Source organism: Thamnophis sirtalis, unplaced genomic scaffold (genome assembly GCF_051295495.1).
Source record: "Thamnophis sirtalis isolate CommonGarterSnake01/CBP01778 unplaced genomic scaffold, rThaSir2_p1.2 scaffold_13, whole genome shotgun sequence".
In the NCBI taxonomy this organism is placed as follows: Eukaryota; Metazoa; Chordata; class Lepidosauria; order Squamata; family Natricidae; genus Thamnophis; species Thamnophis sirtalis.
Window position 1 is genome coordinate 33,856,128 of NW_028261393.1, and position 13,134 is coordinate 33,869,261.

Here is a 13,134-nt window from a genome sequence, read left to right on the forward strand (position 1 = left end):
TTGGGGGAAATCTTGGATCAGCGTCCTCTTCAGCTCCCGCACGGGGCTCTCCTCTGCTGTTTCCCGCAGCCTGGCCCGAAACCGGGCCCTTGTCCGAGCTCTGCAGGGAAGGACCTTCGTCCGAGCCCCGCAGGGAAGGCACTCAGCGCGAGTCCGAGGCGGCTAGAGCCGTTGGTATTTTGGGGGGGGAGTTCCTCATTCTCCTCGTTCTCCTCCTCTGCGGGGCCTGTAAGTAGCGCAGGAAGTCTGAGGTGGCTGGGGCAGCTGGCAATAGCTGGGGGGGCAGGCTCATCCTCCTCGTCCTCGTCCTCGTCCTCCCTCTCCTTTGCCAGTAGGAGCGCAGCATGCCTGGATGTGCCACTGGTGATCTTTAATAGATGTTAGTTTCATTTTCAACTGAAAGTTTTCCGCTACCGTCATGCAGCTTTTAATGTCCTGCTCCAGGTTCTCTGTCATGGTGGGCAGGGGGCTGCAGCCGGTGTTCGACATGGCTCCCCTTGGCAGAGGCCTGAGGCGGGGGGGCTGCCCCCAGCTGCTCAGCGCCTTCCCCTCTTCCTTCTGCTTGGCCCAGCTGGAAGGGATGGGGGGAAGTCTTATTCTTCTTCTTTTCCTCCTCCTCCTCAGAGCGAGGGGGACAGCCGGGCCACCAGCATGGGGGAAGCGGGGGCTCACTGGGCGGTCGGAAGGCCCGGCATAAGGCTCCTCTTCCAAGCCGGGCTAGGGTGCGGGATGCCCGGCTTGCAGGATCACGCGAGGCCGGGGATGAGGCGCTAGGACCAGGCCGCGCCGGAAGAGGAAAAAAGAAAACCACCTCTACGTTTGAAGCCGGCTGGACGTCGCCAAGCTCCGCCAGGCCTCCTTCGCAGGGCTCCAGCACCATCGCAGGGCTCTGGCACTGTCTTCCCGCCGCCGCCGGGGCCAGGACGCCACTTGAGAAACTGGAAAAGTACCAGGGCATGAAGGAAGAACTTGGAGATGATATGGAAATTAAAGGTCAAAGCACTCCCAGTAGTGGAGCACTTGAGGCTGTGGTTCCTTAAGCTGGAAGGAACAACATCAGAACTCTCTGTCCAGAAGAGTTCAGTGTGAGGAACAGCGGAGATCCTGCAATGAACTCACAAATGTCTGGTAGAGATCTCAACATGGAGGAAGACATGGATCACTCATAGTAGTGAGAAGGGATTTTATACATCAGTTGGCAGTGTATTTATTTGTAAACAGATACTAGAGGTTTTTGTGTGTGTGTAAGCTTGATAGCATACCTTAAAGTTACAGATTTCATTTCACTATACATTCACTCTCACTCTCCCCCACACACACATACAGAGAGAGAGAGAGAGAGAGAGAGAGAGAGAGAGAGAGAGAGAGAGAGAGAGAGAGAGAGAGAGAGAGAGAGAGAATGAATACTGTGACATGTCCTGATAATAAGACCATGCCATATTTTTCCTGTGGGCAAAAAAATACACCCTCCTCTAATAATAAGCTCCCTGGACAACCCCCCTCCAGCCAGGCAGAGCGCCACTCACCAACCTAGAGATATCCCGAAGGCGCAAAGCCGCAGGAGCCAGGGAGGGGGGGCAAAGGCACTCACATTGCTTGACGTCTTTGGGATACCACTAAGTTGGTAGGTGGCGCTGTGCCCAGCTGGAACGGGGGGTTGTTGGGCAGCTGCTCTCACATCAACAGCCAGCCCACAACCATAGAGTGTGGTCCCAGAGCGGCCACTGCCGGAAGACTCGGCAGCGGAACTCTGGAGTTTGGAAGCTGGTTATGCTCGGAGCATGGCGGCAGTTGTGGCAGTGGGGTGGTGGCAGCAGTGGGGTGGCAGCGCCCTGGCCCAGCCCTGCAGGGAGAGTTGGGCATAGTGAGGTAGGGAGGCATGTGAGCTGGAGGCAGAACAAGTGCTCGCGCAACCTCTCTTTCCAGCTGGGCAGAGCGCCACGTGGCTTAGCGCCTTTGGGATATTAGAGAGCCGAGGTGGTGCAGTGGTTAAATGCAGCACTGCAGGCTACTTCAGCTGACTGCAGTTCTGCAGTTCGGCTGTTCAAATCTCACCGGCTCATGGTTGACTCAGCCTTCCATCCTTCCGAGGTGGGTAAAATGAGGACCCGGATTGTTGTTGGGGGCAATATGCTGACTCTGTAAACCTCTTAGAGAGGGCTGAAAGCCCTATGAAGCGGTATATAAGTCTAACTGCTATTGCTATTGCTATTACTGGGTCAGTGAGTGGCGCTCTGCCCAGCTGGAAAGGGGCATTGCCGGGCGGCTGCTCATGAGCGTGGTCAACTCAAGGGCCACTCTCTTGAAGCTAGAAGTGGTTTTTTCGTAAAATTACAGCTGAGTCAAAGGATCTTAAACCAAATTCTGCTGTGAACTTTTCAAGGGAACTTTTTTATAAAGTGAAGGAGAAAATGGGAAAATGAAAAGGCAGCTTATTGATGGAAGATTGTAGAAAAATTACAGACTATTTAGAGGTTTAGAATCAAGAATCTCCCATAGAAACACAGCCCGCTCCAATCTTTAACATCCGCCCCCATTCTCACTTCAATATGAAAATGCAGACAGTATCTTTTGCCAAAGATCTCAAGATGCTATGCAAGGTCTTCTGAATGGCACCAGGGCAAATGAGGAAGTTTTGGGCTGCATTGCAGGTAGTCCTTGACTTATGACCCCAATTGAGCCCAACATTTCTGTTGCTAAGCAAGACATTTGTTAAGTGAAGTTTGCTCCATTTTATGACCTTTCTTATCACATTTGTTAAGTGAACCACTGAAGTTGTTAAATTAGTAACTCGGTTGTTAAGTGACTCTGGCTTCCGCATTGACTTTGCTTGTCATAGAGTTACAAAAGGAGATCACGGGGCCCTGGGACGCTGCGACCATCATAAATATGAACCAGTTGCCAAGCATCTGAATTTGATCATGTGACCATGAGGATACTGCAACAGTTGTAAGCGTGAAAAAGGCCATAAGTCACTTTTTCAGTGCTATTGTAACTTTGAATAGTCACTAAATGAACTGTTGTAACTTGAGGACTACCTGTATTGGACAAATAGGGGCTGCAAAGGCTCATTTGCAAGATACACTCAGAATGTTGCTGCAAAATAACCCTTGGAAAAGATCCAGAAGCTACAACACTTGCAGATTTGTGATTATGGATAGCAAAACTTGAGAAAGAAGACAGCTAGTATTTTACATGGCTTCTTTTAGGGGAAGGAAACTTAAGATAGCAAGAATAGTAGGGGTGAGTAAACAAAACCACAAAGTGATATGTTCACGGATACAATTACACCTTTACAGAGGAGAACACTTGCACAGTTCAGAATCTCAAATGAGAAGGCATTTGTAGAAATGAAAGTATGCTTAGCAAGCAGCAGCAACACCTTGCTAACTCATAAGCCAAACCTGGTTAGGATTTGGGAGGGGGAAACTAGGCCTGTTAGGTAGTGGGAAATTGAATGAAGAATAAACCTCAATTTATTTAATGCTATATATAAAGTCAGCTATGATTAGAGCATCATATAGGCCCAGGAAACAAAATAAAATGAGTTGATTGCACAGATGCCTTCATCAAGAATTGAGCTTAATTGCTGAATCTTTTTAACTTTCTAATCTATTATAGGAAATGTTGTGTAGGTAGCTAAGAAAGAGAGGCCACTTCTGAATAAAGCTAACTTAAACATAGGGACTTTCAAATCTCTTTGTTCTGGTGCTAGGTTTTGGTTTTGGGGTGATTGCTTCTCCTTTCATTTCAGGGAGAGGACATTTTGGATCGCAGCTCTGAGTTGATCTACACGGGAGAGATGTCATGGATATATCAGCCTTACGGACGAAGCCAGCAGCGGGTCTTCTTCCTCTTTGATCACCAGATGGTTCTTTGCAAAAAGGTAAGGACATTTTTGAGTCTCCTCCGGATGAACAGTGAATTTGGGTTTATGGTATGGAAAGTCAACCTGTATCCCTAAGTTGTACTGGGTCCTGCAACACCCATTTTGCAGCTGCCTTAACAGAACATCAGAATTGGAAGGGACCTTGGAGGTCTTCTAGTCCGACTCCATGCTCAAGCAGGAGACCCTATACTATTTTGAACAATTGGCTGTCCAATCTCTTCTTGAAAAGCTGCAGTGATCTTTGTTGCCCTTCTCTGCAAAATCTCAACATCTTTTCTCATATTGTGACAATATATAACATTGTGAGCCCCTGAAATGGTTCCGTCTCCCCAGGTGGAGCAGACAGGAAACATGACCAGCTGAGCTGATTCAAATTTATTGTAAGGCTACATTAACAGAATCTTGAAAGTCTGAAAGTATAAATCTTCCCCGTTTGTTTTACAGCCTGAGAAGTGACTGAGGTTTCTTTCTGAGTTGCTTTCTTTGCCTGTTATGCAGCTCTGGGCCATGGCTTTGTCTCCTACCGTCATTCTCACATACTATTACAAATGGTCCTTGCCAAAATAGACAATCCCTTGGAGGCTAATTTCCCTTCTTGGAATTAGTGGGGTGATGTTGTGGGGCCTTATACCACCTGCTATGATCTTGGGGTTTTTAAAAAACATGTTTTCCTTCTCCCAAAAGATGGTCATGGTCGCCCATCTTAGATCAAAGAGCAGCCTTCCTTGTTATTGCTCAGTTGCTAAATCGTTTCCAACTCTTCATAACCTCATGGACTGTTGCATGCCAGCCCCCCCTGACCTCTACTGTCTCCTAGGGTTATTGGACACCTTCTGACTTGATGGGTCACCTTCCAGCATCATGTCTTTTAGCCTTTTGGTACTGGCCATGGGGTTTTCTTGGCAAGGATGCTGGAGTGGGTTGCCATTTCTTTCTCCAGGAGGATTACATTTTGTGAGAACTCTCCACTAGGACCTGTCCATCTTGGGTGACCCTGCACAGCATAGCTCATAGCTTCTTTGAGATGTGCACGCCCCTTCAGCCACAGCAAGGCAGGAACCATGAACGTGTCCAGTCTTCTTTTCAGAGATAGGTTTGAAGCACACATTCATTGTAAGTGATAAAGGAAAGTACGCCACTGCACATTGGCTACTTATTCTCATAAGCCACTTTCTCCAGCAAAAAAAAAAGAAGGAAGGGAGAGATGGAATGCATGAGTGTCAAATACAAGCTAAAATGTTCAACAGTTAGGAAACTTTTGTTTGTTTTAAAATTTTAGCAGGTAGATAACACTGTCTTCTCTCTCCATTGCTCTGTCACTGCATGATTGTATGTCATGCAATGACATGTCCTGAAATATATGTCCTGCAAAAGGTATAGAGAGAGCATTTGGAAATTTACAGTAAAAAGTTGCAATAGTAGTATTGGGAAATGTACAGTAAAAATTATCATCAAGAGAAATTGTACTCAAAAGCGAGAAGATAGACTATTTTTTAAAAGAAAAACCCTCAGATCCTCAGTGGTTAAGAATATCTTTTCAACTTTGCCATTGAAAGTGCCTCAATTTATGTTGATTTGTCCAGTGTTAGATTTATTTCCAGGGAAATTATTATAAATATGTAGCTTAAAAGATTCCTTAAAAGGAAGAAGGGGGAGTAGATGAGCTAGTCCTGAAATCAGTCTCCCCCATTAGTAATTTTCCATTGCACTTAAGTTTTTTCTTGAAGGGCTTTCAAATTTGTATAGATGAAATTAAATCTAGGTGATTCATTTCTGGATTTGTTCTTTAGCAGTGGAGGAAGGAACTGTGATTTCATTGGCAGAGGGTCATATGAGGATACATTAAGTCTATCCCTCACCTCATCAGGTAATCCAAATGAGGCCAAAAGAAATAATGCCTTTTGTGGATCAGCTTTGAATCCCTCTGTTCTTTGTTGATTTCATCTTTGAGGCTAAAGCTAATTAATCAGAATAGAGCTGGAAGGGACCTTGGAGGTCTTCTAGTCCAACTCCCTGCTCAAGCAGGACCCTGTACCATTTCAGACAAATGGCTTTCCAGTCTCTTCTTTAAAACCTCCAGTGATGGAGCACCCACAACTTCCGGAGGGAAGCCCTTCCACTGGTTAATTGTTCTTTCTGTCAGGAAGCTTGTGCTTAGTTCTAGATTGCTTCTCTCCTTGATTAGTTTCCATCCATTACTTTTTGTTCTCCTTTCAGATGCTTTGGAGAATAGGCTGACCCCCTCTTCTCTGTGGCAGCCCCTCAAATACTGGAAGATTGCTCTCATGTCACCCCTAGTCCTTCTGTTCTCAAGACTAGCCAAACTCAATTTCTGCAGCTGTTCTTCATATGCTTTAGTCTCCAGGCCTTTACTCTGCACTTTTTCCAAAGTCTCAAAATCTTTTTTGTAATGTGGCAAATAAGATCCTGTGTCATATATCAGAAGCTGAGTATCTTGGCCTGAGTGGGTAGTTCTGTTTACAAAGCCAATGGGGATCCTTTCTGTTTATTCAGTTAACTCTGATGTTAATTGCCTTGGGATTCACTCTGTCTCTAGTTCAATTCCCCATATCTAAGTAAAATTGTATTCAAATGACTCATTCACCCTGTTGTATGTGCTGTCTGTGTGACACAAAGAGAAATAGTCCTCAACTTACAACAGTTCATTTAGTGACCGTTCGAAGCGACAACGGCACTGAAAAATGGCATGTGACCACTTTTCACTCTTACGACCATTGCAGCATCTCCATGGTCACGTGATCAAAATTCAGACACTTGGTGACTGACTCATATTTATGACGCTCGCAGTGTTGCAAGATTCAGTTATCCTCTTTTGCGACCTTCTGACAAGCAAAGTCAACATGGAAGCCAGATTTGCTTAATAACCATATTACCAACTTTTAAGAGTTGCCATGATTCATTTAACAACAGTGAGAAGTCAGGTTGGAAAATGGGGCCAAAATCATTTAACAAATGTCTCACTTATGAACATAAATTTTGGGCTCAATTGTGGCCGTAAGCCAAGGACTATTTGTTGCAAGCCATTGTAATAGCAGCTTGTGTGATTTTAATAGATGTGACATTTTTACTGGTTTATCAGTAGAAAAAAAATCCCTTTTGGCTAGATATTTGATTTTTAGCATTCCAAAATGCTAAAGCGGGGGCTTTTGAATCCAGCCACTTCCCCAGTGTTTTGCATCTAAATCTCCACATGGCATCATGCAGTTAGTCTTGGGCTTTTCATTCCTGAAATGTATTTACATTTTTTGCCTTTTCTCCATTTCAACATTCAAAGGAGCATCGATAAAACATAATAAAATCAGGCTTGGTAAAATCTATTTTATGTAGTGTTGCTATGAAACTCTAGAGCTGGGTCCATACATCAATATGATTGCAGCTTAAAGGGGAATAAAGATGCAGAGGAAATGCAGATTGTGACAAATTGCACAGGTTGAAATTTTAGAATTCATTAAAGATATCCTCTTGTTTAGACCAACAGCAGGTTGTGTGGTAGAGTGAACCTATAGCTAAAATAAAGAGAAGGGTGATGTAGAAACATCTGTCCCTATTTCAGTTTTTAACTTAGCTATTATGTAGGTCAGGTGTTGTACTATGATACCTTGACATAATAATATCACAGATCAGCATTAATCAGAGCCTGAGAATCAAATGATCCCATAAAGCAGTGGTAGGTTTGAAAGATTATGAGAGAAAACAAGAAACCCAAGGCCCAGTTTGAAACAGCGTTTAAAGACACCAGGCTAAAAACTGGGAGACCAGGAATTCTAGTCCCGTCTAGAGGACTAGAAGGAGGTCATGGCTAAGTAATTTTGCCAAGAAAATTGCAGGGACTAATCCAGGCAGTTGCCAGAAGTCATGAATGATTTGAAGAGGGAGGGAAGGAAGGAAGGTCAACAGAGGAAAAGAATTTATTACTACCTTATCTCATAAATGGAAGCTCAGGCTGAGCTGCAGAAAGGTCAAGAAGAGGGCATGTGAGGTGTTCAAAGAAATCCCATCTCAGAGAGCTGAGGTTCCTATTGAAATTGCCAAGGTTCCTTATTGTTGAATTCAAACCCCCGCTTGACGTCTAAGTGGCTCTCGTTTCTTTCATCATTTCTTGCCATACTGAGCTTGGCAAAAGTCAGATAGCAATAGCAATAGCAATAGCAGTTAGACTTATATACCGCTTCATAGGGCTTTCAGCCCTCTCTAAGCGGTTTACAGAGTCAGCATATTGCCCCCAACAACAATCCGGGTCCTCATTTTACCCACCTCGGAAGGATGGAAGGCTGAGTCAACCCTGAGCCGGTGAGATTTGAACAGCCGAACTGTAGAACTACAGTCAGCTTAAGTAGCCTGCAGTGCTGCATTTAACCACTGTGCCACCTTGGCTCTGTAAGTGCATCACATTGCTTGACAGCTTGCATTAATGCCAAGAAGTTGAAGACCAGACAATAGAGCAGATTTTGTCTCTCAAAATGGTTTTGGAAAAGGACCATAAGGCTCCCATCTGATTGAGAGGGGGTGTCAGGACTAAAAGAGGCCCACAGTTGTTCCATAGCTGCTCCTGACTTATTTGAAAAAGAAAGGGAAGCTGCATTAATCTGTGAATGTGGTTCTCCGTAGCACCTGTGATCAGTCAGAGAAGAAAATTTAGGTCTCCCAGTTGCCTTCAGGGCCATGCTTTCTGGGTGAGTTTGCAATTTCTAGAAGTTGGGATAAAAAAGGGAGAAGACTGTGGAGTCTCTCATCACTTTTGAAAAGGAGAAAAGGGCAGCTGAAAAAAAGCTTTGCTGCTCTTTTCTCCTTACTCCTTAGCTCCTTTTCAGCAGACTTCTTCATGTGAAATTAAAGGGCTTTCTTGTCTGTGTTGTTCAGAAGGAGAAATTGGCACCTTTGTGAGTCTTCCCACCAGTGAATTCCTCCCCAGAATTCTGCAAGGAGGAGGAAACATCTTCAAAAAAAAACACCCCTTGAAGCCTTTACACAGTGTCAACAGAAAAGCTGGCCATAAATTAAATAATAACATCAATAAAATAAAATATCTGCAGGTACATATTTGCAATATAATTTGGTGTGGAGCTGAGTATTAGAAATGTACCACCATTATGTACAAGTATTATACTTCTAATATTTCTAACAGTATTAGAAATGCACTACAGTGCTATTTTGACATAAAGGCATTTATAGTCATGCTACTGTATTACAGAAACATTTGGGGAAGATGCTTGAAGGACCCTCTGTGGAGGTTTAAGGAAGCCTCCTTAAACCTCCACAGGTTTGTAGTAGTGATGCTAACTCCTCTGACCTTTCTTTATGTTATTTTGTAACCCACCAACTGGGGTGTTGGAGATAATGCACAAATTAGTCCTCATTCGGACAAAGCTACCATAATTCATCATTGGTGGTCTCAAATTGCAATGAACAAGGACATGCATTCAATTTCACAGCTACTATGATTATTGGCTGAGCAGGGACAAAAATAGCCAAAGAGATGATTGAAGTCTGGGAAATGGGCTCTTTGTCAGTCAATAGGAGTGCTGATTTATCACCTGCCTAACAGATACTTAGGAGCAAAGGGTGTGGCAGCAGAAGGAAACAATCACTTAATAGCCAACCATCAACACCTTAATTAATAACTGAAAGAGCTACACAAAACCAAGAACCATGTAAATGCAATGAGTACAGTAGCCCAGTTCATACTCAAAAAGCACCAAACCCTCCTCATTCCAACCCTTAGCTACAAATATTGGTATGTTCTTAATTCTTTTTCTGTTTTGTTAGAAATTTTGTACAAGTTTGGGGAAATTTGCAGAGCTTCTGCATCCCCGGGACTTCTAGTTGCACTCACTTGCCCCAAACATCTTTATTATGTGGAATAGACTGGCTTAGGCATTTTAATGGCCCATTAAGGAAAGTGGGGGCTATGAAGAGTGAGTCTGTTTCCTGCCTAAAATATGTTTCTCCATTTCTGATCCAGGGAAATGTAATATTCTGCCTTTTCAATATTTCCTAGGATATTTCATTTTTATAGGGGGGGGGGAGTGCTAACTTCCTACAGAATCTAACAGGAAATTGTTAAGGATTTTGACTAGATAGATACACCATGACAGGCATAGCTCACTCTCTTGCTTCCACCCTGGAAGTTTTTTCTCCCTTGTAAATTATAGTATATATTCAGTTATTTATTTAGATTTATATCTGTTCTACATTGAGAAGTTCAAGATGGGAGACATTGTGCTCTTTCTTCCTATTTTTCCTTATCACAAGCCCTGTAAGCTCAATTGGACTAAGAGAGCCATTTTGACCTAGCTAGAAGGCAGGAGGTGGAGGTCAGATCCCATCTTAGGCATGAAAGCCAGGTGGGTGATTTTGGGCCAGGCACACTTTCTCAGCCCAATCCTCATCACAGGGTTGTTGTATAGAAAATAGAAGGAGAATGAAGTATTAGTTTTTTCACTGCCTTGAATTACTTAAAAAGTAACAAAGGTGGGATAAAAATCTAATAATAATAATAATAATAATAATAATAATAATAATAATAATAATAATAATAATAATAATAATAAACCGTGCCATAATGGCCTGTTACTACAACTCAGAGCCAGAAAAAAGAGGCTATTTAAAGTGAATGTATGAATTATGGAAACAACAATATCCAGATTCAAATGTTAGTGAACAACGACTAGCAGATCAAAGGCGATTTATTATACGGAATAAAGTGTTTAGTGAAGTTGAACATGAGGAAATTCAGGCAAATTGCAAAACCCAAAAAACAATATCACAAGCGGAAATAACTGATATTCAAGACACAACTAAAGACACTATAGTAGAACTCCCAGAAGAAGCTCTCGGGGAGGAAATAACATCACCACCACTAGAACCAGTTATCATTGAACCAACTGATGAACTAACTCAAAAACAAAAAGAATTGAAGGATAAGATCATGGAACATTTTCTGCTTAATGAGGAAAGGCAACGTTTACCATCACTAAAAACTGTGCCGAAGAAAATTTTGGCCCCTATCATGAAAATGGTTAATGCAGTGTTTTCAACAATTGAACCAGGATCCATCTTGGAAACAAACCAGTTAATGTACAGCGCAGCTGTAATAGTCACTAATGAACTAGGCATTAAAATTAAAGTACCTAGTCATACAACAGAAAAAGCATCAAAGCCAAAGTGGAAAATCCGTTTAGAACAAAAAATAAAAACATTAAGGGCAGATGCTAGTAACTTAAAGAACATGCATGAGCAACGGCTTAAAAACAACAAAATCATAGATCGGCTAATCAGGAGATATAGATTGGATACAAGAAACATCAATGAAGCTGTAGAAATTGTAAAACAGCAGATAACAGCAACAGCTAGAAAAATTGAAAGATATGAGGCACGAATCATCCAATATAAACAAAATCAGCAATTTCGATCAGACCAACGGCGTTTTTATCAAAGTCTTAATGTAAATGGTGACACCAAAATTGAAAAACCAGAAAAACAGGCCACAGTTGAATTCTGGAAAGAATTGTGGGAAAATGCAAAGGACTACAACAAGGAAGCAAAGTGGATACATGACTTTGAGAAAAGCATTGGCAACAAACAAATGCAAGTATTAGAAATAACAACTGAGATGGTCAAAAATCGAGTTAAAAAGGTAAAGAATTGGACATCACCTGGAAAGGACCAATTACATGGTTTCTGGCTCAAATATCTGACCAGTTTACATGCAATATTGGCCAGGCAACTGAATGAAATTTTACAAAAGGGCCAAATTGATGAATGGTTGACAACTGGAAAAACATACTTGATTCAGAAAGATCCAACTAAAGGAACAACACCTGAAAACTACAGACCAATAACATGCTTGCCAACAACCTTCAAATTACTCACAGGCATTATTGCAGATAACATGATGGATTATTTGGAAACAAACAACATCTTGCCAGTAGAGCAAAAAGGCAACAAAAGAAGGAGCAGGGGCACAAAAGATCAGCTTCTAATTGATAAAATGATATTAGAAAATTGTAAGAACAGAAAAACGAACTTGAATATGGTCTGGATTGATTACAAAAAGGCATTTGACTCACTGCCACATAGTTGGATCATAAAATGCTTAGAAACAACTGGCATTAGCAAAAATATTACATCCTTTACTGAAAAGGCAATGAAACAATGGAGAACTGAGTTGGCAGTAGGGAATGAGAGCTACGGAATGGTTAATATCAAGCGAGGAATTTTCCAGGGTGATTCACTTTCACCTCTTCTCTTCATCATCGCAATGATCCCACTATCAGTAATCTTAAAAAAAATGAAATTAGGCTACCAAACAGCCAAAGAAGCTGAAAAAATTTCGCATTTACTATATATGGATGATTTGAAACTCTATGGAAAGTCAGAAATAGAAATCCAATCATTGACAAATACAGTCCGAGTATTCAGCACCGATATTTCAATGCAGTTTGGCATAGAAAAATGCGCCACTGTATCCATAAAAAGGGGCAAAATCACTGCATGTGAGGGAATTGAAATGCCCAATGGCCAATTAATTAAATGCAAAGAAAATGAAGCCTACAAATACTTAGGCATTCTGCAGTTGGATAACATCAAGCATGGAGAAGTAAAAACTATTGTCAGACGAGAGTACACCAACAGAGTTAGGAAAATTTTGAAATCTAAATTGAATGGTGGAAATACAATCAAGGCCATAAATACCTGGGCAATACCAGTTATAAGATACACAGCTGGCATAGTTAACTGGACACAAGCTGATTTGGACCTTTTGGACCGAAAAACCAGGAAACTAATGACAATGCACTACAGTTTACATCCACGTGGTGATACTGATAGACTATATCTGCCCCGAAAATCAGGTGGCAGAGGATTATTACAAGTGAAGCAAACAGTTGAAGAAGAAAAACATGCACTGGCTGATTATTTAAAAGAAAGTCAAGAACATCTATTAATCGAAGTAAAGAACAAAAATCTACTGAAGGCCCAACAGACAAAACAAGAATACAGAAAAGATGTGATAAAATCAAGAATGGAGAGTTGGCAGAACAAAGCACTGCATGGTCAATTTCTGGAAAAAATAAAAGATAAAGTGGACAGGGAACAAACTTGGTTATGGTTAAAAACAGGTACATTAAAGAAAGAAAGAGAGTCACTAATCCTGGCTGCGCAAGAACAAGCTATCCGCACAAATGCCATTAAGGCCAAAATCGAAAAATCCTCTGATGATGCCA

The 13,134-nt window shown here is 42.1% G+C and overlaps 1 protein-coding gene across 5 annotated transcripts in view; it reads left to right on the forward strand.

Moving 5' to 3' along the window:
- The window catches only part of ARHGEF9 (Cdc42 guanine nucleotide exchange factor 9), a 334,089-nt gene that overhangs the window by 297,223 nt on the left and 23,732 nt on the right, over window positions 1-13,134 (forward strand). For all 5 annotated transcript variants that reach the window (XM_087728130.1, XM_087728131.1, XM_087728134.1 and 2 more), the window contains one exon: window positions 3,755-3,886. In XM_087728130.1, the coding sequence (XP_087584256.1) occupies window positions 3,755-3,886 (132 nt within the window). The remainder of the gene's footprint in view (window positions 1-3,754; window positions 3,887-13,134) is intronic.